General features: G+C 38.0%; 1 protein-coding gene across 1 annotated transcript in view; it reads left to right on the top strand.

The window, feature by feature from the left end:
• LOC126094514 (sterol regulatory element-binding protein 1) overlaps positions 1-26887 on the top strand; it is an 85127-nt gene that overhangs the window by 19320 nt on the left and 38920 nt on the right. Inside the window, exons 9-11 of the mRNA XM_049908925.1 lie at positions 18483-18664; positions 23853-24101; positions 24923-25332. Coding sequence (XP_049764882.1) covers positions 18483-18664; positions 23853-24101; positions 24923-25332 — 841 coding nt within the window. The remainder of the gene's footprint in view (positions 1-18482; positions 18665-23852; positions 24102-24922; positions 25333-26887) is intronic.

The following is a 26887-nucleotide window of genomic DNA, read 5'->3' as shown; positions in this document are numbered from 1 at the left end:
GTCGCATTGTGGTTGGAGCTGCCGTTGGTGGCAGTCGTGTGTGTGAGAGATGCTTGCTTTTGTGAATGTGTGTGTATTTTCTTTGCTGAAGAAGGCTTTGGCTAAAAGCTTTTTGTTGTGCCTGTCCACAGCTCAGTTGGTCATCGTTATGGTGAGTAGCATTCTGTCCTCCTCCTCATATTGCAGTTATCTTAGGTTGTATAACATAATCATTTTGTGACTGAGCCTGTCACGTTGTGGTTATGCTTTATTTCATGTACTTATTTTATTTCAGTTATGGACTTTGCAAGATCCCCCCATGGTACTATATCTCAATAAAAGTTTCTCAGTCTAGCCATGAGCTCACAGAAAGTGATGTAGTTGACTTACTGTACAAATGGCCTTTTTTTCCTATTTGAGAATGCAAAAGTTAACACTTTGTTGGATCAATTTTGAGAGCTCCTCCCTGCATGTTCTGTACTATTCCTATGATGATGTGGTCTCTTGTAGCAGTTCTTACATTGCTGTTGGATTCATTCAGACATGCAGACTGACTACCTATGTGGCTATAAGTGGAGATGTGGTAGCTAATCTACTTTAAATAACTTCTGGTATGTAATTACTGCGTATTTATTGACAAAGATTATAAAAAAGTTAACAGTTACACTATTAGACACAAATAATTTCAAAATTACCAAAAACTTTGAACATGGCATGCAGAGATATCAGATTTGAATCGCAGTATTAACTGAAGAGATTGGCTCGCAACAGTAATCTTTAGTACTCTTCATATAACCTCAGAGTTATTCGTGTGTTGTCGGCAGGTTAATTTTCACATGTTTCGTGAAGTTAATAGTCTGCTGCACAGTAGCACTGTAGCAAGTTTTAATAACACTCGGGCTCCTCCAAACACCTAATTGTTCAAGCTAAGAGGAACATCACAATGTCTTCTGTTTTTAAATTTTAGTGTGAGTAGGTGCCATATACTGGAATGTTGTGCAAGGTAGAGACAGGTGCATCATGCATTCTGTTGAGAGGGAAGTGGAGGATACTTTCCATTGGTGTCATTGTGCTCTTTGTCTTTATCTCGCACCACACATTGCAGTTGTTCCCACCTCTGGCACTGACAATAATGCGTTACATGACGTAATGAAATTTTCTGTCTGATACTGTCTGAAAAAATTTACTTGATTGGAAAAAAATCACTGTTACACCTTAATAATTGTGTTTGTTTTATGTTAGCAATAATGAAAGCTACGACCACTAAATACAGATGGTGGACAGAAACACCAAAAACACAACATATTACCATTATTAATAGGGTGTAGGAAAACTGTAGGCATTCAGAATCACTTCCAGTCATCTCAGAATGAATAAATACAGGTCCTGTATAGTTTTTAAGGGAATCGTATGCCATTCTTCCTACACAATTTTGGCAAGTTCAGGTAATGATGATGGAGGTCGATAGCAATTGTACACCATTTTCTAAAAGATCACAAAAGCTCAATAATATTGAGATCTCGTGACTGTGGTGGCCAGGGGAGATGTGACAATTCCTTCTCGTACTCAAAACCAGTCCTGGATTATCTGAGCTTCGTGAAAAGTTTCCCTGTTGCCTTAAAACACAGTATTATTATTCGGGAACAAACATTGTACCATGGGATGAAACTGGTCAGCAAAAATGGTCATATAGTCCTTGGCAGTAATGCGATGTTGCAGAATAACCAAGGGGCCCCATGGGTACTGTGCTATGGCTGCCCGACTCATCATTGAATCCGCACCATGCTTCACTATTGGTAGATAAACCCAGCCAAAAGTTGGAAATCATGTGAAACAAGACTCATCCAAGCGAGTGACAGTCTTCCATTGCCGCATAGTCCAAGCTTTATGGCTTCAACACCTAAGTTTCCTTTTATAGGCACTTCAACCAATGAAGAGTGGTTTTGGAATTCCAGCAATTCCGTTGTTAAGGAGCTCCTTTCGTGTTGTTGTGGTGTTGATAGGGTTTGTGAGTGCAACATTTGGTTCTGCAGCAACTTCTGCAGCCGCTGTTGTCTTATTTTTCATCACAATCCTCTTCAGTGGCCATCTGCCACAATCACTCAATACACACTTTCATTTGCATTGTGAGTTAGCAGATTTTTTTTTCCGCTTTCCTTGTATGCAGTAAAATCTTCAACACGGGGTATCTTGAACACCAAACACTTTGGCCATGTTTGAATTCACTTAGCTCCGATACAGGGAATTTACAGATGCAGAACACTGTTTGACCATGTCTCACACTTGCAAGATGCTGAGGACATTGCATAGATGCAGTTGGTGGTCATATATAACAGTGCATTATGCAGGATTGGCAAGCATGTATTTCTTGAGGTATTTCGATAGTTTTGTCCAACTCCCTTAGCCTCACCATACCTGGAACAAGAGGAAAATCAATGATAAATGCTCTTCACTCACCACGAATTGCAAATTACAGACAAGGGCAGTTAATTGTATCAAAAGAAAATTGAGTCGCCCTTCGTCTTTATCTACCCTTATCCTTACTACAGTTGGATGCCCTTCATTCTGGGGTCTGATGACCTGTCTTTCCTTTTTCACTTTTCTCAAACTATCCCTCTGTCATTGCCAAGAAACCAACATGGAAAAAAATCACTTTTATATGTGACTATTTCCAGTAGTACACATTTCACATCCTGAAGATAAGTACTGGCCAGCAGGTCTGTCTTTTATATCACATTATGGACAGATGACACTGTTGGTTTTTGTGTCACATAGTGTACTACCTTTTCGTACTCTGCAATGCCCTACTGCGTGCCTTCTTATATGTACATAATTCTGGTGCCAGAAAATGATTTTTTATTTTATTTTTTTGTAATTTTACACCTGCTACATCAAGTGATGTGGTTGCAGTGTGCACATTGCCCTTTCAGACCCCCACCCAAACTTGAAATAAAAATTTTGAAATAAATGCATTTTTGTAACTAAAAAAATACAGAATTGTGGACCAATTGCTTAGAAAATTTTATTTTTTAATTTTGATACAAATTTTGAACCCACACGATTGTGTGGGTCGGGATTATCTTACATATTTATGTCATTTCTTGCAGTGATATTCAGAAAGCAATTACTGTCATTTGACAAACACAAATAAACATTACACTTCAGACATCTTGTTGTCGTCCTCTTCTTGCAATTTTTTTGCCTGCAACGAGCTGAAGGCAAATCATCAACAGTTGGCAGTGATGATATCCGTCTAGCCGCTTCTCATCACATGGTGTGTTTGCTGGTTTTTACATTTTATTTGGTGGCTCTTCATCGGATTCACATTCATGTTCCTGTCCTGAAGAAGAAGAAATTAGCGCTTCCCCAATCACTTGTCAGAATCCAAGAAGATCTAAAATGTTTTTCTTTTGTACTTTATTGGCTTCACATTCAACTTTGTATTGTAACCAGGAATTGACGCAAGCCAAATCAAGTAAATGAATCAAAAGTTTTAAAGTCCACTTTTTTGTCTTCAAGAAAGTCCTGTAGGTCTCCATCATTTGATCGCAGAGGTCCACTCCTCCCATACACAGGTTGTACTTCACTACGACTGCAGGACATGGCACTAAGATGTACTTCTTTTCTGATTTACTCCACCTCTCAACATTGCTTACAGGTTCACATCCTGTACAAGTTGAGGCAAGGGTCACAGCTTTTGAATCTTTCCACTGGACAGTGATTATTTTATCATCGTCCCTGCAGAATTCTTCCATATCTCCTCTCTTCAGTCTTTTTTCTTCTGTCAGGTGAACTGGTTTCACTCTGTTTTTCATTATGGTTCCTGTTCCTTCCAGCCCTAGGTCAAGTAACTGTTGCAATAATGGCAAAGCTGTAAAATATCTGTCAAAATATAGTCTTGCACCTTGAGGTAATTTTTGAGCAAGGCGAAGTATTACAGATGGCCCAAGACCAAGGCCAACATCTGGCAGAGGAGTTGATTTACCTTGATAAAATTCAAAATCAAGTACTAAACCTTTTGTTGTTGCCAAAACAAAGTTTTTAATTCCCAAAGGGCGCGGTTTGTTTGGAACATACTGAGACAATGTGCAGCGTCCAGTAAATGGTACCATTTGCTCATCAATGGAATAATCATTTTCAGAGGGGCGTGGAAGTCTCAAACAAGCACTGCGTACAACATTAATTGCAGGTTGTACTTTCCACAATCTATTAGTTTCTGATGGAATGTTGTTAGTGTCCACAACATGCAGTGCTGTTCTGAGAGTGAAGAACCTGTCTCTAGGCATACAATCTGCAATAGTTGGCATACGCAATGACTTGTGCCAGTACATACGTGTAAGAGGATATCTAATGCATCCCATAAGTACATGCATGCCAGCTTTTTTATCTCTTGAGGATTTGTATGAAGCAACTTCCCTTTCTTCGAAAAGTAGTAACTGTTAGTGCAGTCAGATGCTAACTGAAAAAAATCTTCTGGGTAGTACTCGCTGAAATAGCTCATTGGAGTTTTAATTTCCTGTCCTACCTCACTCTCTGAGTGCACAAAAATTCTGGAGGTGAATGGTCTTTTTCTCCAAGTGGACAAACGACGATGTGTTTCCACTGGTTTTTTTTTTTTTTTTTTTTTCTGTGTTGACTGGGAAAATTGTCCTGAACTTCTGGAGCAACTGGTAGTATTGTTGCAGAAGCATTGTTACAATTTTCCTCTTCGTCAGAAGATTCAGAGCTTTCTCCAAGTCTAGGTTTGATTGTTGGAAGAGTCCAAGTTGTATCTAACAATTCGTCATCACTACTGAAGACTTCCACTTCAGAGTCATCTAATATGGCTAGAATTTCCTCGTCAGTAAGCCCTAAAACGAAACAAATTAACGAACTGTGAAAATAATGTGTAAGTACAATAGTAAAATGACTTATCTATTCCGTAATCTGTTCCGAATCGTAACCACAAACATCGGCCGAAAACGACCATATGCCGGTAAAATAGTCCCAACATGCACAATTGTGCATGCGGATGTTACAGTCATTGTAGCTGTGAAAGTATTCAAATAATTGTGGCTGACATATTTTTATTTACTTCTGTACACCTTTCGGAATCTCTAAACACATTTTTCCAAATGTCAAAACGCAATAAATAAAGCACAATAAACATTTACCTCGACAGACATGCTTCCGACCCGCCATCTTGAAAACTACCAAAGATTAAGAGACAATATCTCGCGTCTGTAACGAGATATCGATATAAATCAAGTTATATACGAAACAGTGATTCCTGCACAGTCGTGTGACTTGGAACTCAACTGCATAGCGGAATAATATGATGCTGCAACGCAAATAAACCGCACCCCCACAATTGTGCGTATCGGGTCTGAAAGGGGTAGTACTCACCTAATTGAATGAAAATGAGATCAGTCAGTATCCATGTGCCGCAAATGTGTATTGTGTCCTCAGTCGAATAATTTTTCAAGAGAGTTTCATAGTTTCATTCATGATCAAATAACTACCTAAATGATGTGATTACTTTAAAAACAAATACACCACAGAAAGTTCATCAAACTTACCAAAAGTTATCCAATGCTCTCCAAAGTCAGCAAGCAGTGATGTTGCCAGGCAGGGTTTGTGAAGTCAGTGATATTTAAAGGTTTGGAATGAAACATCACTGTTAAAAACGTTATATTAATTCGTCCAGTAAAGGAGTGGCATAAATGTTTAATTCATTTTCTTTTCTTTAACTGCATCACAAGCTGAACCCTAATCCTGTTGAAGGTATGAGTAGGAAGGTTATTATTTTACATTGCTTACGGATGTTTCACAATGCGGTATGGCAACATGGGTAGCATCTCACACTGAGGTCGCTGCTCATGTCTTCACATTTTTGCTGCAATGTTGCAACAGTAATTTTAACATAAGTCATAGTGTCATGGACAATTCATAACAGCCTTCTGAAAATTTTTTTGTGGGACTAAAGCTCCTTTCTCCTGAACTTCATACGTTTATAGTCCGTATGACAAGCAATTGTTATTGACAATTCATGTGGCTTTGTTGCATAATGTGACATGAATGGTCACAACAACTCATATTTGCTAGTGGCAAAACAGAAAAGCGGCAGTATTCTGGCCATAGTTGTATGTATAAATATATTTACAATTATTAATTTTACTATAAAATTCCAAAAATTGCAAAGAATTGTTCAGTAATTAGTATGCCTTAATGTTATATGTTGTACTTCACAATAGCAATACAAACTATTTTTGCAGTATTGTAGAACATTTGTGGTTTATTTTAATTGTTAATTATTTTCATTACTAAATTTTTCTACAATAAGCAACAGGTTAATATTATTCTTGTTGTGATCCTCAGTCGGAAGTATGGTTTAATGCAGCTCTCTTCACTACTCTATCCTCTGCAGGAATCTTCACGTCTGCATAACTTCTACAACTTGCATCCATTTGTACCCGTATACAGTCACACTTTTGTGCCCAAACAAAATTTTTACCTCCTAGTCTTCTTCTTCAACACTCTTCTAACGCTCCCTGTCTTTGAAGCGGTCTTTCGTCTTCCACGACGGTCAACCATGTCACCCCTGCGTAATTGATGGGGAGGGCCGTTACCCTAGGAGGTGGTGCCGTTTCACCTAATGGGATTTGTGAAACTTGATGTTGAATACACACCAAGCGTACATGACCCTCATGGCTGCAATCAGAACAAGTACGAGGCTGTCCATCGTACATTACAATTGCTCGACATCCACCTATGACTCGTAGGATGGCACGTGTTTCTTTAATTCAGTTTTGACTTGTCGGACACTGCTGAGGACCAGGTAAGTTTCAAAGGTGTTCCATTTTTTGGCCACGTGGTTAATTACCATCCCATACAGTCGGAAAACTGCAGTAAATACATTCGGTGCCACTTCGAAAGGGAGTTCGAAGACTCTTAGTGTGCATAATCCTACTTGCCTGCATGGTCAACGGTAAGTGCCCCGACATGACCATCGGTGTGTTTGAACTTGAGAGTGTTTGCACAACTGCTCACCTCACAACAGCGTGACATAACTTGTCATTGACCATCTTGACGTAGACAGTGCTACTTGTGATGGATAGTAGGATACCGACGATGTGCTGTGGTGGTATTTGAACTTTGTCAAGATTTCAAATGCGCGTGGTCGGGCTGGAAGCTGATTCGCATCAGGTCGCTCTTGTAGGAGTAGGTGTATGCTCAGATGCTTTACATAACCTTTGTTCTTTGACGGCTTTAGTATTTGGTAATGCGAATGAAGCATTTCACATGCCTTTGGTGTGCCGCGATAAGTGTTTCGGCCTGATGAGTATAGTTGGAGGTATTGAGTAGAGTGTGCCTGCCCAGATAAAGCAGCTGGACGGTTCGGTTGAGTGCTGAAAGCTGTACATTTAACACCTTAGTTGCATGCTGTCTATGTAATTATTTGAATGAGTAGTGTTTGTGCGAATGATACAGACAAGAGTCTGTAAGTAGAAAGTTTATTTTCATGTATGATTATGATTTACGTCATGTATTTTATGCTCAGGGACTGATATTGTTACATATTTGTACTGTCTTACCTGTGACATTGTAAGTGCATCTTTATCATGTACTTTTTAGAAGTTGGTGGCTTTGTCTGCTATGTGATTCGTCAATAAGAAGCCGCTGCCATGCCTAATTGAAATTTGACTGTTTACTTCATAGCATACAAAGCTTTAACCCACTCACAGGAAGTTTCATACAACCTCAAATTAAGAATCACGCACCTACATCCTGACTACTGCTTCTGCACAGGGTGGTCAGAAACAGTCTGAAAAACTTGTAAGGGTGTTGCATGGTAGGTTTAGCTGAGAAATAATTGTTAAGGAAAAAATTTGGTATGTTGCTTAATTTCAGAGTTAATTAGTATTGAAGTCAGCCAACCGTATTGTTATGTGTGCAAATTTGAGTGAGCCGCCAGAGACAGTGTTTGCCGAATGTGTTCTTCGTTTGGTTTCCTGCAAGCGAACAAGAGAGCAATACAAAAATTAGATGTGCGAGGGTAGTAAGGATCGAACCTAAGCCATAGGCTCAGCAGTCATGCGCTATCATCTACGCCATGAGATCAACTGACACTGATTGTATTTGGCGGGCCACTTGAAAACTGTTTCTGACCACCCTGTATAGAAGGAAAGAGATGGGCTCACAGATAGAATCAGTGTATTCTGACTTGATGTGGCAGAGGACAACCAGGTTCTCTTTATACGTTATGCAGCCATAGTAGAAATGTGGACAGGTGCATGCAATCTGTACTAATACAGAAGAGTGAATGCACGCAATTTATACTGGATATCCCATACAGCTGCAAAATTTAGTTCATTTTCAAACTTTTTTTGCCGTTTCATGTCAATGTAACTTCCACATGTAAGACCATGTTTCAGGAAGTAATAGTAATATTTATTTAATTTTCTTTTATCTGTCGTATCCGGTGAGGATGTGAAGACATGTATTTAAGCATGAAGTAATTTATGCTGTGCATGAACATTGTTAATTATATTTTATTTAATTACACTAGGGGTCTTACGAATTTATTATCCTTCTCCTGGATTTTTTTTTTTTTTTTTTTTTTTTTTTTTTTTTTTTTTTTTTTTTTTAATGAATCTTTCCTTGTGTTCCATACCTGTACATGTGTCCACTGAAGAACTAATTTCTCAAAACTTACCCCATCCATTTTTAATTATATTTAAAGCTGGGATGAAGTAGCCTAACTTGAGCAGTGATCACAATTATATTATGTAACAATTTTAGCTATACATATCGGTGTGGAATTTAGATACATGTACTGGGGTTGACAGAGACATTTAAATAATTTCTGCTACCAGACAAGTTCACGGTTTTTCAAGTGTTGGGTAACGTAGGGCACAGAAGGCAAAAAATTTGCATGGCACAATGTGTAACTATAAGGTACAATTTATTTACATACACAGTCAGTGGATGTATGAGGTCTACAGTGCGGATTCTAATTTCAGTTTTCTCTTGATTAACTTTGGTTAAACATACTTTTCTTTGTGTGTGCTTTGCAGAAGTTATTACCAGTCTGAAACTTTAGTCATTACAGTCAGACAGTGTTTACTTACTTGTGGGTCACATTGTGTACAAAGGTGTAACATTTCAGGGCATAAAAGCCAGAGTCAAAATCTCATGCGGACTCCCAGTTAGTTAGACCCTTGGTGGGCCTTGGCCTCTTCAGTAAACTTCCTCCATATCTCTCTGTTCTCAGCTTTTTTGTTCCATCCACAGATCCCCATCTTGGCAAGGTCAGCCAGCACATTGTCCATCCATCTAGCTCTTAGTCTGCCCTTCCTTCTAGTGGAATACAGTTTGGCATTCATTATTCGTTTGGGCATCCTGTCTTCCATCATCCTCTCTGTATGTCCGAACCAACGTATTCTTCACTATATCGTTCCTTTGTAAAAGTTCTTGTATTTCATGGTTGTATCTCACTCTCCAACCTTCTGCCTCTCTCTCAGGCCTATAGATTTTTTGTAAGCTTTTCCTTTCAAATACCCTTAGGCTGTTACTGTCTGCTTCTGTCATTGTCCATGTTTCTGATCCATATGTGATGACAGTTTGCACAAGGGAATAGCACACTCTCAGTTTAGTTGTACTTGTAATTAGAATGTTTTTGAATATCTTTACCTCCTTGTGTTCCCTCCATTATCACATTACCCAATTCCATGATGCCCCAGGATGTGTCGTGAGAACTTATCCCTTCCCTTAATCAAGTTATTCCATAAACTTATAATCTCTTCACTTCTATTCAGTAACTCTTCATTTGTTATGCAGTTGACCCAGAACCTCTAGCATTCTTCTGTAGCACCTCATTTCAAAGCCTTGTATTGGCTTCTTGTCTGAATTATTTACATTTCAATTCCATACAAGGCTACACTCTATACATACACCTTCAGAAGAATTCTTTACGCTTAAACAGAGTTCTATCTTTCAGAAACTCATTTCTTCGTATTGCCAGTCTTCATTTTACATTGTCTCTACTTTGTCACATCTGTTGTCACTCCCCAAATAGCAAAACTGATATACTTCTTTTAGTGTTATGTTTTCTAGTCTAATTCCTTCAGCATCACTTGATTTAATTTGAATACAATGCATAACCCTTCATTTACTTTTGTTGATTTTCATCTTGCAACCTCTTTTGTGGACACTATCCACTGATCAGCTGATCTTTCAAGTTCTTTGCCATCTATGCCAGAATTGCAGTATCACTGGCAAACATCAAAGCTCAATTTTCTTCACCCTGAACTTCAATTTCCTTTCAAATTTTCCCTTGTTTTCTTTGATGGTCACTCATTGTATGTATTGAAAACATTGAGAATAGACTGCAACCCTGTCTCACTCCCTTCAGTAAATAACTCGTGTCAATTTTTAAAAAAACTGTAACCTGCTGTGATGCTGAGGGAATTAGATTAGGAAATGAGACACTTACAAGTAGTAAAGGAGTTTTGCTATTTAGGGAGCAAATAACTGATGATGGTCGAAGTAGAGAGGATATAAAATGTAGACTGGCAATGGTAAGGAACGCGTTTCTGAAGAAGAGAAATTTGTTTACATTGAGTATAGATTTAAGTGTCAGGAAGTCGTTTCTGAAAGTATTTGTATGGAGTGTTTCTTTAATTCAGCCATGTATGGAAGTGAAACATGGACATAACTTAGACAAGAAGAGAATAGAAGCTTTCGAAATGTGGTGCTACAGAAGAATGCTGAAGATTAGATGGGTAGATCACGTAACTAATGAGGAGGTAGTGAATAGAATTGGGGAGAAGAGGAGTTTGTGGCACAACTTGACAAGAAGAAGGGACCGGTTGGTAGGACATGTTCTGAGGTATCAGGGGATCACAAATTTAGCATTGGAGGGAAGCGTGGAGGGTAAAAATCGTAGAGGGAGACCAAGAGACGAATACACTAAGCAGTTTCAGAAGGATGTAGGTTGCAGTAAGTACTGGGAGATGAAGAAGCTTGCACAGGATAGAGCAGCATGGAGAGCTGCATCAAATCAGTCTCAGGACTGAAGACAACAACAACCACCTATTAAACTGATGGTTCAGTAATATCCATTGCTGTCGCCATCTGCCTTCTCTGGAAGTGTAATTATTACATTCTTCTTGAAGTCTGAGGATATGTCAGCTATCTTGTGTACTTTGTGTACCAGATGGAATAACTTTGTCACCTAAAAATCTCAATAATTCTGAGTGAATGTAATCTTCCTTCAGTGTAATGTCTTTCAGTGGTCTGTGATATTCATCCTAGAGTATCTCTCTTCCTCTTGTCTTCCTTCCTTCCATAATGTTATTCCAGAACAATCTTATCAGTATACTGACAGTTATAATGTGTTGTGATGATTGACTAATGGCTTGCTTTCCTTTTAAACTCCTGACTGTCTGCTGGTTATGGCACTAGTAATGTTGCTCACAGAATCTGATTCAGAATTATTTCCTTCCGCACTGCGTGAGCTGTTACTGCTCCCTCCAGTTGTATGTCTGCAATTTGTGGTCTAGTGATTAGCGTCACTGCTTCTAGATAGAAGGGAACCAGGTTTGATTCCCAGCTGGGTCGGAAATTTTCTTCGCTCAGGGACTGGGCATGTGTGTTGTCCTCATTTCATCTCATCCTCATTGTTGTACAAGTCACCGAAGCCATGTAAAATAGAAAGATTTGTACCTGATGGCCAAACAACCCCCAGATAAGCTCTCCCAGCCAATGATGCCATCTGCTTAAGAACCGGAATAATTCACATTTTGTGGTAAATCCTAAGTAGATGTGAATTCTGCCTCAAAATGTGAAACCGCGAATCACTTAATAGTCTGTTTCATAGTGAATGGAATCCAGATAGCCATGTATCAGATATAGTTTGAAACAGCTTTATTTTCTGTATACACAATACTGAAAATGTAAGCATTTACTGGCATTGTACACCATTTGGCAAAGCCCAATTTGGAAAGATAATGTGCACAAGAACCTACTTAGAAAATGTAGTGTACGAACACAGTGATGTATCAATGCGCTCAATGATCCGGTGTCATGCCAATGTGGACAGTTGAATGGTCTGTTTAAGATACACACCGCTTAATGCAATGTAGTACTCAGCAATGGAACCTAGCATTTTATAAGAAAGAAACATATATGTTTGTTTGTTTGTTTGTTCGTTTGCTAAACCTCAAAATATAGTATAATGTGGACAGTTCTGATGTGGCAAATTTGTTGATGGATGTTTTGAACTGTAGTTGCATTGAATATCGCTAGAGGTCGGGCCTGAACTACATCCTTAACGATACTCTGCTAACTTCAACATGCAGTCGCATGGTAGCCGTCCCCGAATGCTTTGTGTTTTGCGTTGCTCGGTGTGTGTTGTTGTTGTTTTACTTTAAATAAATAAATGTAGCGATTAATCCTGGTCCATCGTGGATTTCGATTACGACCTTTACAACATCAGAAGAGATTGCGATCCCTGTGACAGTGTGTCATTTCTGCTGTAGACTGCTGCCCAGTGAAATGGAGGCACGGTTTGTTTCCCTGCACTGCTCCTCTGCCTCCGGCGGTCAAAATTCTAGTCTTTTTACACTCGCAGCCATCTGTGACTATAGCCTATAGTGCCTGCCCTCTGCACTATAGCAATTGGGAAACAAAATCTGTAATGTTTTCTTATGGCGATGAAATTCTTCCCTTAACATTAAAATCGAGTTGCTGTACGTTTGGTTCTACTTCCATGCTAAGTGTCTTGTCAGTTCTATCTGTAGCATTGTCAAGTATGGATCATAGGGCTACGAATGTCCACAAAATGTTGAAATTAGAGTGTGCAGATTCTTTGATCTTCAAATTCAGCAGGAAAAGACAAATAATTTTCAGAAACACCTTATATCAGAGACACATTCACTTAACTCGTGAGAAAATGCTGCTGCTTTCCTCAGAACAGTCCTTTTTGAAAGCTTGAATGCAGCCAAACGAAGAAAACAAAGACCATTTTGGAAGAAAAATGTGTTGGAAGTTTTTGCAAAAGCAAACATTCCAGTCAAAAAGTTCGCCATCAGCACTTTTTTAACAGCCAGTTTCCGATAACTAATAATTGGTTTGTCTTCTCTGAGACATCATGAAAACCTTTTACATTTGTGCATCTAATCATTAACAAACAAAGAAAATTAATTTTCAGTGACGCCACTGTTTTTTGCTGCCCGTTTGGTTACACTTAACAATGCTGTTCACTGTTTTCTTCCAGGTCTCATTTATTGCTTGACTCACAGCTTTCACAAGGAGAGAATCTCAACTTCAGAGAGGGTGAACTTTTCATTGTTATTTTTTATTTATACCCACATATCTTCAATAACATTGAAAAGATAATGATATGTAGGTATCTGAAATATTTCATGCACGTCTTTCAGCAGTTTCATTGATGATATACTGTGGAAATTGTCGTTTATTTCGTGCCACAATCTTGAGCAATTCAGATTTCTTCAAATCTTCTCTGGGGCATTATCCATGATAGTGACTGTTGCCTATATGATATTTTTCATAGTGTTGTTTGGAACCATTTGAGAGAGACTACACTATTCATCCTATCATTTTAATCACCTACCTTTTTATTCATCCCTTCGCATTAATCAAGTGTCTTTTCTGAATGAAAGGCAGTTTGACACAAAACTGTTCTGTGTATTGCTCTCGTTGTCCAACAGGCATTGCTATTGTCCTTTTGGGTGTTCTATCACTCCAACCTCTGTTTAAGTGACTGGTGTTGCCCAAGTTTCATGTACACGGATATTATTATCAGATGGCACACCCATAATTCTCTGCAGAAATCTGCATCACCATGCAACAGCATTTGTCACTTCCATTAATGTTTTGTGTCCATTAGTAACTAAGTAGTTAAAGTTTGTGTGTGTCTCAGCACTGTATACAATGAAAATTTGCTGCCTTTATAAAGGATGTCTTTCTGCAGCTACAGGAGCAGTTTCAATCGTGTTTGATAACTCTTTCCTTATAGTAGTCATAGATGACAATGCATGGTGTCTGTCTGAAAATTGTCCAAAGCTGTCACTTGCCTCTTCCTAGATTGCTTTTTTATGTAACTTTGTTGTAACACTCTCATCACAACCCATATTGTATCTTTTGCACCCTAATGTTACTGAAGTGTTTTTGTTTATATTTAAAGCTGTTTCTGATCTCTTTAAACCCCAAGCAACAGGTAATAAATTCTGAACTTTTTTCTTTGCTTTCTCAAATTACTTCCTCACTTAGCACATTAATTCAGTGGCCTGGCTGTACAGATTGATTTTCTTCTTCCATTTCATTTCACATGTTGGGCGTACAATGTTTGTTGGACTGAATGTGCTTTGAAATGAAATAAAAGTGAATAAACACCAAAAATGAAGTAAACAACAATCTAATTTTCAAGTTAAACAAAGTGAAACACCAATAATTGTCCATTGTAAGAAACTCACTGCTGTGCTTCACAGCTGTCGGCATTTGTTTTACATAGGAGCAATGTGGATCATTCTACCTGCTGACGAGTTATTCATCGTTGCTTGGCTTGCTGCTATCATTAGGCAGCAAAGGAATGGTACTGAGCTGTCATTACCAAAGATTCATCTGCCAGATTGTAATTCTTTTGATTGTTTTAGGCGTTTCCTGCTGCCTGTCTCATTATGTTGTGTACCTTGATGTTGAATGCCGTGTCTGTTCTTTTTCGTTTTACTCATGTAACAGAATTTATCGTCTGTGTAAATAATATGTTGTTCATTTTTCTCTTCAGTAATGTAAATTGTTGTTGTTGTTGTTGTTGTTGTTGTCTTCAGAGCAGAGACTGGTTTGGTGCATCTCTCTGTACTACTCTATCTTGTGCAAGCTTCTTCATCTCCCAGTACCTACTGCTTAGTGTATTCATCTCTTTGTCTCCCTCTACGATTTTTATCCTCCACGCTGCTCTCCAGTACTAAATTGGTGATCCCTTGATGCCTCAGAATAGGTAAATTATAACTTATTATTATTATTATTATTATTATTATTATTATTATTATTTTGAGCTTTTCCTCATTACAGAGGCTTATCTCCAACATGATAATTTACTTGGAAATTACAATACAAACAATAAACATTCTTAAACTATACTCTCAAAATATTTCTCCAGGTGTTTCGATCTTGCGTGTCCTCTTCCTCTGCGCCCATTCTCCTCATTGTGTGCTGTACATTTTGGAGCCAGGTGGTCACAGGTCGTCCTCTTCTTCTTCTCCCCTCCGGTTCCCACTCCAGTATCAATTTTGGTATTCTGGCTTCCTCCATTCGTCGTACATGCCCGTACCACTGTAATTTCTTCCTATCCATTACGTCATATATTCTTTCTTTTATTTCCATTCTCCTTATTACTTCGATGTTCCTTATCTTTTCTTTCCTGGAGATTCTTGCCGATCTTCTCCAAAAGTCCATCTCTAGAGCTTGTAATTTTTTAATGTGCTTCATGTTAATTGTCCAGGTCTCCTTTCCATACAGAACCACACTCTCTAATATGGATTTGTATATTAATTTTTTAGTTCTGCTCATTACATTCCTCCTCTATGAGACTGAGTTAAGCATCCCAATGACCCTCCGTCCGCTACTAATTCTTTTATTGATTTCTGACTCTGATTTTCCCTCTATTTCTAAAATGGATCCCAAATAACAGAAAGTGTTTATCTTTTTGATTTTCTTTCCTTCAATGTATAGCTCATCTAAATCATTAGTCAAGTATTCTGTTTTTTGGTAATTAATCTTCAAACCCCAAGTTTTGTATGCTACTGCTAGTTGATTGCACATATAGTTAGCATCCTCCCCATCTTGTGCTATGACTACTTGATCATCAGCAAATAATAAATGATGTAGGTAAACTCCACCTCTTATTTCTAATTCCATACTATTACATTTACAAGACCATGTTCTAAGGCTAATATCTATATAGATTTTAAATAATGATGGTGGCATGGGACAGCCCTGTAAAAGGCCTTTGCTTGTTCTAAATTTCTGTGACAGTTTATTGCCAACTTTCACTTGGCAAATGCTATCTTTATACATCTGTTGTATTATTTTAATCAAGGAAGGGTTTATGTTTGCCATAAGTAGTGCTCTCTAAAGTAATTTTCTTGGAACAGTATCATACGCTTTTTCTAGATCTATGAAAATTAATCCTATATTTTTTGATTTTTCCCTATGTTTCTCCAAAATCTGTCGTAATGTGAAAATATGGTCTACACATGATCTCCCAGCCGTGAATCCACATTGTTCTTCTTGGGTTCTAAAATTTTTTTTCCAGTTTGTTTTTAATTACTTTCGCAAAAATTCTCATTAATGTGTTTGTAACACAAATTTCTCGATAGTTTGAACAAATTTTGCTATCCCCTTTCTTAAATATTGTATTAATGTAACCTAGCTTTATCTCGTTGGGTATTGAATCTCCATGTATCATTTTGTCGAAGAGCTGTGTTATCAGTTCCACAATTTTGTCACTACCATATTTCAGACACTCCAGATTGATATTGCCTGGTCCCGGTGATTTACCATTCTTTCCTGTTCTCAACGCCTGAAGTACTTCACTTTCTAAAATATGGATCTCATCAATCTTCATGTCCTTTATCTTCCCCTGTTCGTTCTTCTAGATATTCTTCTCTGTCCTCATTTAATAATTTTTGGAAATACTCTTCCCATTCCTTTTGTGTTATCAGTTGGAGATTAGTTTTGCTTTTTGTATCCTGTCGAAGCCCTTCCAATACTGATCATGCTTCTTTTGCTCTCCCAAATCCTAATTTGCTATTCACCTTGGCACATGTTCTTTCCCATGCTTCATTTTTTGCCATTCTTATTTTTTTCATCACTTCATTCTTCTCCTTGTATATTGACCTTGTTTCTTCTGATTTATCATTCAACCACTGAAGGAACGCATTTCGTTTTTCTCTAACGAGGACCTCTATTTCCTCTGACCACCACTCTGCTGCACGGTTGTGGTTGCTATCTTTTTTACCCAACACCTCTGTTGCTATGATTTTCACATTAGCTTTTATATAGTCATATATTTCCTCTGTACTTCCTTCAAATGATTCAACCAGTTTCCTTTCCATCCTGGCCGCAAAGAGTGTTCTGATACTTTCGTCTTGTAGGCTGTCAATATTAAAAGGTAAATTTTCATCTTTCTCAGTCTGGTTCGTTTTATTTATGTTACTTGTATCACTCCTTACATTCTTCCATGGCCAGAAGACTTCATTTTAACAAGATAGTGGTCTGATCCACACTGGGCTCCTCTATAAGATCTGACGTCTACTGCCTTGAAACTACTTGTTTGCCTAATGATAATATAATCTATTATAGAACGAAGTTCTTTGGTGTTCTGTTGCCAAGTATATTTATGAATGTCCTTACATTTGAAAAATGTGTTGGTAATTTTTAGATCAAATTGTTCACAAATTGCAATCAATCGTTCCCCATTGTCATTATATTCGTCCTCTCCATGTTTTCCTACTATTCTACAAGATTCTCTAATTCCTACCCTTCCATTCAGATCTCCCATGATAATCAGTTCCTTTCTTCTTGGGATTTTTTCAATAGTCTCCCTGAGGGTGTCCCAAAATGTATCTTTCTCCTTATCTTTTGTGTCGTTCGTGGGTGCATATACGCCAATAATCACAACTTCCCTAGCAAATAATGTCATATCAACAGTTATAATACGTTGATTGATGAATGTCCAATTTGTGATTCTTTCTTTCCATGATTTCTTTATCATAATGGAGACTCCTGCTTTGGCTCTTACTGCTTTTGATACCCCACTCCAGATATGTACATAATTATCCAGTTCTTCTTCTCCTTGGCTTTTCTTCTTTGTTTCAGAGAGTACGACAACATCCATGTTGAACATTTCAAGTTCTGCAGGGAGTAAATTTATTTTAGTCAAAATACCTTGCACATTCCAGCATCCAAACATAATTTTCCATTTCTCATTGCCAGTTCGTCATCCAAAGTTCCAATTTTTCCGAGGCATATTATTAGGTTTTTTAGCATTTTTATGTTTTTATGTGAGTGAGGAGCTGGCCCACTGCACAACCCCCAACCCGGAGGACCAGGTAATTTTTACTCAAGGTTTTCTTCCTTTAGCCTTTGATAAGCCAATATCATACTACAAGGCAGCAGTTGCTAGTTTTGGTCCACCCCGGGTATTTTATTTCCTCGGTACCCACCATATCTGGTGAGCATTCCCCTATCCGCCACCTGGGGAGGCGCCCAATGGGAGACCAGCAAACTCCACACGGGATAACTTGTTATAACATGTAAATTATAACTAACTAAGAAATTTGAAAAGATTTCCCCCCTTTCTATTACTTTATTATGAAAATAGTTTTTTTTAATAATTATTGCAAATTATATTTGAAGTGTGTTAAGATACATGTAATACATTACATACCTGTGATCTTAGCTATTTATGTTTTGTGGTAATGCCATCAATTTTCTAGGGTGAGTTACCTGCAGCTACACAGGAACTTCGCCGTTGCCTTGTTGCATTTGGTCAGCCACTTCCTGCCTCAAAGCTCGAGTTATTGTCATCAACAGCATGGCAGATTTTAAGACAACTGCTGCACCGACTCTGGGTTGGCCGCTGGTTAGCAAAACATGCTGGTGGCTTTTTTGCTGATAGGTAAGACCATTAATCCAGAAATTAGAGAGATATTGTGACTCAAAATGTGTTCCAAAAGTATGGTAAAGCTATGAACACAGGTCAACCCTTTCTGCTCAAAGGCTGATAGACATAATCCATGTAACAGTAAACTCAATTTTAACATTGATAGTAATATTTCCTTCTTACACATTAAAGACATTTCTTCTCTCTCTGCATTTATATTTTTCACTTCTGAATGAAATACCCTCTCAGAACCTTGGTTGTTACCTTCACTGTGCCATATTTGTTCATTACAGAAACTGTGATTAATTGGTTTTGTCATCAGTTATGTCTCTCTGATGCACCTCCATCCCAATATAAACATTACAGGGGAGTTCCATTGTCTGTAATTTTTAGTGTTTTTCAAGTGATATTACAAACTGTCCTTATGGGGCAGCTGCAACTGTAAAAGTCCATTTTGAAAAATGAAGAAACCGCAGAACAATTGGTTAATCCACAATCTTTTCTCATGCACAGGACTGGTTTCAGAATACCAATGTTCAATCATCTGGTATTAAAAAATAAAATCACTTAATCATCTGAGGTCATCCTCACCCCAGGGTGTTGTCATGGAACCAAAGGTTTTTTGTCCCTTTGCCCTTTTGACACTGATTTTATATTTTTACCCAAATGATGGAATTCTTGTTCCAAAATCAGTCATGTACACAGTAGGATTGTGGATTAAGCAAATGTTCTGTGGTTTCTTCATTTCTCAAAATCAAGTTATATTATTAGTCACTTGTCATCTTCCCTCCCCAGCCGTCCATCAGATTGCCCAGATAATTATCTATTACACAAGGACCACAGTAAACAAATCAGGTACTATGGATATATATAGCCGGGAACTTCCCCTTATATCTTCCAGCTGTTTCAGTTTAATTTCACATGTATGAATAAACACTGCTTTTCAAGAAGGCTGTCTCTATAATGGGCTTTCAAGAATTGTTGTTACTCCTGCATGAAATATGCTAATCAGTACTAGATGCACAGTCTTACGATGGTCAGACATAAACACTCCTCTTCAGGATGCTCTATAACATGACAACAATTTCTGACCTCTGTCTCACCCAGGATGTCCCAGAACAGAGTGATCTTTTTACCAAACAGTTGTAGATTTTGTGCCTATTGTTCTCTGTTTACGAAGACCACCAACTTTAGTGTATTAACCAACATTGTGTTACAGGTTCATGTACCATAATTTTATAATGATTATCAGTAACAAGTCTCTTTAATGTGGGTTCACGAAAGACTTTTGCTTCTGTGTTTTGTGTACACTATTAGATATGATCAGAATGAAGAGGGGAAATGAGTGTGCGAATTTGTGTGTGTCATCAAATGGCTGCTGCTTTTGTGATTGGTGCTTTGTTTGTTTTGGAGAGCTAATTGCAGTTAGAAAGAAACAAAAATAATTGTCGTCGTTTTTTTTTGCCTTCCCCCTCCTCCTCCTCCTCCTCCTCCTCCTCCTCCTCCTCTTCTTCTTCTCCTCCTCCTCCTCCTCCTCCTCCTCTCTCTCTCTCTCTCTCTCTCTCTCTCTCTCTCTGTCTCTCTCTCTCTCTCTGACAAAATTTAAATTGTTTTTATTTTATATTTTGAACAATATAAAGAAAATAAGTTAGAATAATTTATTCATTTTTGCTTGTTGCATTTCATATGCTTTCTTGTATTTTACACTTCTTGGGTCAGTCTACTGAAAAATGTAATAATTGGGTTTGCTGTATGTAGACAGCCACTGTTGATAAGCAGGGTGCAGATTTTCATTTCTCATAACATAGTCATCAGATCAGATTTCATTACAAGGTTAATATGTCTCTGCAATTTAATGTAACATCAAATTGGAGTTTTCATCTTGCGTCTTGAGAAATGATGGGCACTAAAGATATTTACCTGGCCCAGGAACATAAAAAAATTGACTCCGTGGGTAATATTGCTGTCTTTCTGTCAATGTCATTTATATTGCTACATAGCCACGGTATTATTCACAGGATTCTTTGTGTAAATTAGAATGTTTAAATATTGGGACTGTGAAAATTACCCACAGTGTTTGGTGGTCCTAAACAACGAGGATAAATTTTAACCCCTTATTGTTTTCTAATGAGAAACAAAAGTAAGGAGGAAGAGTCCTAGATTAGGTAAAATAGTTCCGTATTCCTGTCTGCAAATGGTAACTACTCCAGAGTGTATCACCAGAAAGGAAAAAAAAAAGATGATGTCCATGTTAATTTGGAGATTTGGAGTGTGGGAACATTATAGGAAGTGAGGAAGTTAGAGAACTTGGAAGTGAAGTGGACGTGTCATTTACATGATTTGAGTAACTGCATTGGACAGGATAAGGGTAAATAACATCTGGAGGAGAGGAGGCTGAAGAAGAGTTGCCATAATGCTATGAAATGAGACTGTAGAAAAGATTATCCACTTGGAAAGCTACAGCAAGTTGATCATGTTCTGTGCAAAACAATACATTATGCAAAACCAAGACTTTATTTTAATTCATCTGTATATGACAACTGCAGTGAATATCGCTCAAACCAGCCGATGAAAGGTGGCCCCTATGCCCACACAATTAACACCATTGATCTGCCGGCAGTGCCACCTACACATCCTGGACATGCCTGCCAGGAACCATACTTCTCTACATGGACTTCCTTGTCGACACAGCTGTAAATTCACTGGCTGATTCCGTCACTCTCCTAACACAGGAGCTCATGATAATGGGCAGTCCCATCCACTTATGGAACTCTGTACCTTGCAGGAAGAATGATCTCAGTATCTACAGTTGTGGTATCCCTTGTTGGCGCAGTTGTGCATCCAGTATCTGTTATGGTACATGTGAATAACTGTACTACCACTACCATCATTTGTCCACCACCAAGAAGTCTGCATCCCTATCAGGGCCAGTTAAGATTGCTCAGGACTTGTAGCATTGATGATCAGTACAACCCATGTCCAACAATATATACTCAGATTGTATTTAAGCATATTATTTTATATGATATGTGCTGATAATGTCAAATCATTATTTTGCCAACATAATAAACAGTTAACACTAAATTGGAATTATAACTTTCCTCCTGAAATCTGAGGGTATTTCACATGTGTCATAAGTCTTGCACACCAGGTGGAATTGTCATGACTGGTTCTCCCAACGCTGTCGGTAGTTGTGACAACTGGAAAGCACTCAGTAGATGAAATGGTTTGTTTACTGAGATGTCATGCATTATCACTGGTTGGGTGCAGCTGAGCACATGTGCCGCTTCCGTACTCCCTCATTGCTACTGCTTCTCCCCTTCCTACCACTCACCTCAACTTGCAGTCAGTGCTGCCACCACTTGTCGCCGCTAGCCTAACAGCTGCCAATGACAGGCAGTGAGGCATGAGGACTGGTTTGTTTGGATCTGATTCTCAGAGACTGTAGACACAGTGGCCGGAGACAGCATTCACGTGTCCATGAGTCATAAGTGATTGCGTCAAAGTGTGTGTGCGTGCGCTCATTTTCTGACAAAGGCTATGGCCAAAAATTTAGTTGTGAGAGTGCGATTGTCTTTCCTGCTTGCCTGCAAAAAAAAAAAAAAAAAAAAAAAAAAAAAAAAAAAAAAAAAAAAAAAAAAAAAAAACAAAAAAAAAAAAAATGCAGCTTAGCAATCATCTTTATGGTGAGTTGCTACATATCCTCGTTATTATTTATTCTCACAGTACTTACACAAGTTATCTGTTGCGTGGATTGATCACTGTGGTCCCATTTCATCAACATGCTATCTGTGACTCTTGAATTGCTGGCCATGCTAGTGGATTTCCATAACAGGCCAAAACCGCAGGCCATTTCTGCATCTATCTCTAATGTATTGGGCCTGCTGATCTGAAGCCCATCGTTTCCCACTAACGTGCAGATCCTGCCCATCAGATCTAATCTCACCGACCTGGCTGCAGGCTGGCACTGTTTTTGTGTGGCATAATGCACCATGGACCTAGGACTGCAGTGCTCCTCAGCAGGTCAGAGACCATGGGCGATGGATTTCAGAAATTGCAACTGTCTCACCGCAAGTATGTTGTAAGGTGTGACGTTATATAGATGTTTTATCTACATTTTGGCACTTTATAAGTAGTTTATATATTACAAAATATGGATGATAGGAAGGAGAAAATTGTGGCAGTCGCTGGCAGTTTGTAAGCTAAAATATTTCTGAAAGAAAAATCAGATAATATCTGTAAAGTAATAGATGTTGCACATTGGGTGATAACTGACAATAATGAACATACAACAACTAACATTTTATTGGTGGTCACCTATATTGTTGATTTACACAACTCTTCACTGGCTTATACACTTCTTTCAGAAGGCCTTTTTTTCTGATGTTTTTTCTGAAATCAGTAACATATTTTAAATCTGTCTTGTGACTCCAAACAAATGCGTATTTTGGCCAACAAATTTGTTTCATTTTATTGAAATAAAATATTATCAGTGGTATTAATGAAACATATATACCATTTGGCTTGCTTTCTCCATCTAAAAACAGTTCATTACAAAAGATGTTGCTGTTAGTACTAAAGATTGTTGGTCACATTAGGAAATGCTGTCCGCTTGCAAGTTTTATTTAGATATTTTTCTCGTTTGGCACTATTGTTTTTTTGTACCATAGCTGCAAAGATGGATTCTCATCTTACGTCTGTACTTACCCTTGAGATCTCAAAACTTGCCTGGGAAAAATGCTAAAACTTGTCTGGAAATCAGGAAATATCAGGAAATTTCACTTGGGGATACTTGTGGCAACCCTGATTCCCAATCACTGTTAATGATAACATGACCAAACAACAGTAGAAGTCTGTCACCATATAGTATTTTATTTCCATTGCAAAATGTATTCTCCATCTGCAGAAGAAGATATTTGTTTGATTTCATATGTAATTCAATTTTATAAGAATTGCAATTGTGGGACAAGTGATTTACAAAAATTAAATCAGATTACTGTGATCTGATACTGTATGTTAAGTTAGTAGCCAAGTTTCAAATGATTTGCACTTGAGATGCTTCTGATAGTTTATATTCGGAACTACCCCTCTGTTATGAAGTTATGAAACTTCTTTTCTTTATTTAATATTTATTGTGGAACTGCATGTACATTTTACTTGCATGATATATTTGTTATGTTGACATTTTCATTTTTTATACTAGCTCAACACGACGGGAGGCCATTAATTCAGCTCGTGACCTGTCACAAGTGTATCATCGACTGAACCAGTTACATCTTGTGGGAGGATCTGCAGATGGTCATTGGACAGGCATTATGTTGGCACTGAGTGCTGTCAATATGTCTGAAGCAGCTGCCCATCTGTTAACTGTGGAGCAAATGGCAGATGTATATGTTGCAGCTGCACTTCGTATAAAAGAGTCATGTCCCTCTTTCATGCAGATACTGAACAGGTGAGATACATCCTTGTTAGTGGTTAAAAGTTACAAAAAAATTCTTGGTTATTGTTGATGACTGTAACAGAGTAAGGAGAAGGTGGCGTGGTATATATCACAAGTGAAGTGTGTGCATTTTCAAATATTTAAAGCATATAAAGATCCTCTCTTGGATCTTCTATTTTGGTAGTTTAATGTAAGACACTAGATTTGTATTTCGCCATGTTCATATTTTGATTTGTCAGCCCTGTTTTTAAGTTTTCTGTCATTTCCTTAAATGACATGGAGAATGTTTGACAGTATGGTTCCTCCAACAAAAGCATGACCTATCCTCAACCCTATTTTTCTACTGTTAGTCACTAAGCAAGGTGGTCTGGTGGTAAGCATACTGGGGTCTCATTTGAAAGGAGCATAGTTTAAACTTCCGTATTGCCATCTTAATTTAGGTTTTTACGTTTTCTGTAAGTTGATTAAAGCAAATGCCCAGATGGATCCTTGGAAAATTACACAACATATTTTCTTCCCATTCCTTGCCTATTGGACATTGTACTCTGTCCCAGTGATGTCATTGTCGATAGACACTTAAACCCCTGTTATCTTCTCCTCCTACCCATTTTCCATTTTTAACTCGTGCAAGTTCTCTGTTACTAATGATTTCATTCATTACATGTTTTTGTGTACTTGCTTTTGTTATACGTGGAAACAATGATATTGTAAGTCAGCATTGTTAAGACATTTAAAACAAAAAATTAGTGAATCTCATGTGTGACAGTCTAATTTTTTGAAGCATAAGTTTCTATATTTAACTAGCTAATAGGCACATCTGGTCTTCCATATAGGTATTATCTTGGTTTGGCACGTAATGTATGCCGTAGCCAAGTTCCTGCAAGACTTCAGTGGTTGTTTACATCATATGGACATCGCTTTGTTGTATCTGGTCGATGGATCTATGGACCCGCTGCTGCAGCACCATCACCTTTTAGCCAACTGGGCTCGCGTGCTGATCCAGTAGCATGTGTGGCACGTGCTTACCGTGATCACCTTCTTCTGTGTGCATTACAAACTTTGGCTGCACCAGGTACAGGAAACACTCCATTAATTGGAACTACATCTCAGATGTCAGAGATTTCAGAACCATATCGCCGTACCCAGACAGCAGACGTTCTCACTTACGTCCAGCTACTTATGGAAAATGCTGTTGCTGCTACCGCTTCCAAGCATCAGCATGCATCTGCATTTCATGTCACAAGTAAGTAATAAATCTATTCTGTGATTTTCAGTTCCTAAAAAAATATGATTTATACGTACTGTGTTGCAAATGTAGTGACAAGAATCAATTATCTTTTGAATTTTAGACTGCAGTAAATATTTGAATGTAATATGTAATATTTTCATTAAAAACAATTTTAGCTTGAAGATTTGGGAACATTAAGTGTTCTTCTACCAATCAGTTTCTTCTTCAGCAGATAATTTGTGTTGGTATTTGCAACAGTGAACTGATGGTTCAGTCATACAGTTGTCAGTACCTGCGTTCTTGGGAACAGGATTTATTACATTCCTCTTGTGGTCTGGGAGTATTTTACCCATTTATAGCTTGCATATAAAGTGGAACATTTTTAACATGTGGATTATTCTCCGAAGGGTATTCATAATTAGGAAGAAATGTCATTTACCCTAGGTGCCTTGTTATGCCCTAGATCTTTTAGTGCTTTGGCAAATTCTTTTTGCTGTATCGCATCCACCATCTCACATTCATCCACTTGTATTTCCCTTGTATTGTCATCTAGTTTCTTTCCCTCGTATAGCCCTTCTCTGTGTTCCTTCTACATTCTAGTCTTCTCTTCTTTACTTAATACTTGCCTGCCCTCAGAGCTCATGATGATATTCATCCAGCATGTTCACTTTTCTCCAAAAATTTCTTTTTAAATCTGCGACGTGCTGCTCAAGATACCTTTTAAACATGCATTCCAGAATTTTATGCACGCAATATGACAGTGATATTTGTATGTAGGAATATTTCCATGTTGCTTCTTTCTTTTTTCTTTAAAATTGGGATATGGGTTTTGGTTTCAGTTCCAGATTCTTAATTTTATCCTTCCACATGTTGTTTAAGATCTTTAACAGCCTGTGTTTGCCTCTTGAGGACTAGAAATTAATTGTTGGTAGTAGATGTATCTTGAGTTACTGTAAAAAATTGTGCAGTTTTGTGATGATAATCTTTGACTTGGTTGGTTTCAGTCACCTTCTCTGCTGTTTGCGAGGTTAACCTAGATGGTATACTTCATAACTAAATGGTTTGGCAGTGTTGAGGACTGCAATATCTTCAAATTTGTTGCCATAATTTCACAACTGGGGTGTGCTGATTTAAGTTGTTATGCTATCCAGCCCCTTGCCTCTTTTATTTAAGCTTTATTTTCATTTGTGCTGGGCATCCTTAAGCTGAATGAAATTTTGCTTCATGCTGCATTTTTATATGCTCTTAGTACTTCTCTGCTTTCTGAAATTGCTGCTGGACATTCATTATCCTACCAATCTTCCTTGTATTTCACCTGACGTGTGTTATGCTTGGTTGTAGCCTTTTCAGTAATCTTTACTAGCGCTCTACTGTTACAAGGCAATATCAGTCGGTCATAAAAACTTCCACCTCTGTAACAACTGAAAGTGTTGCTGACCCTTTTAAGAAGCCATATGTTAGTCTGACCTCACAGATGCATCTCTAATATGTTTGCACCTATGGCTTGTCTTACCTGATTTGTTTAGGCACAAAAGAGTCACACACACACACACACACACACACACACACA

This window comes from Schistocerca cancellata, chromosome 8 (assembly GCF_023864275.1).
Source record: "Schistocerca cancellata isolate TAMUIC-IGC-003103 chromosome 8, iqSchCanc2.1, whole genome shotgun sequence".
In the NCBI taxonomy this organism is placed as follows: Eukaryota; Metazoa; Arthropoda; class Insecta; order Orthoptera; family Acrididae; genus Schistocerca; species Schistocerca cancellata.
The sequence above is the reverse complement of the archived record's forward strand: the minus strand, read 5'-3'. Positions and strand labels throughout refer to the sequence as shown.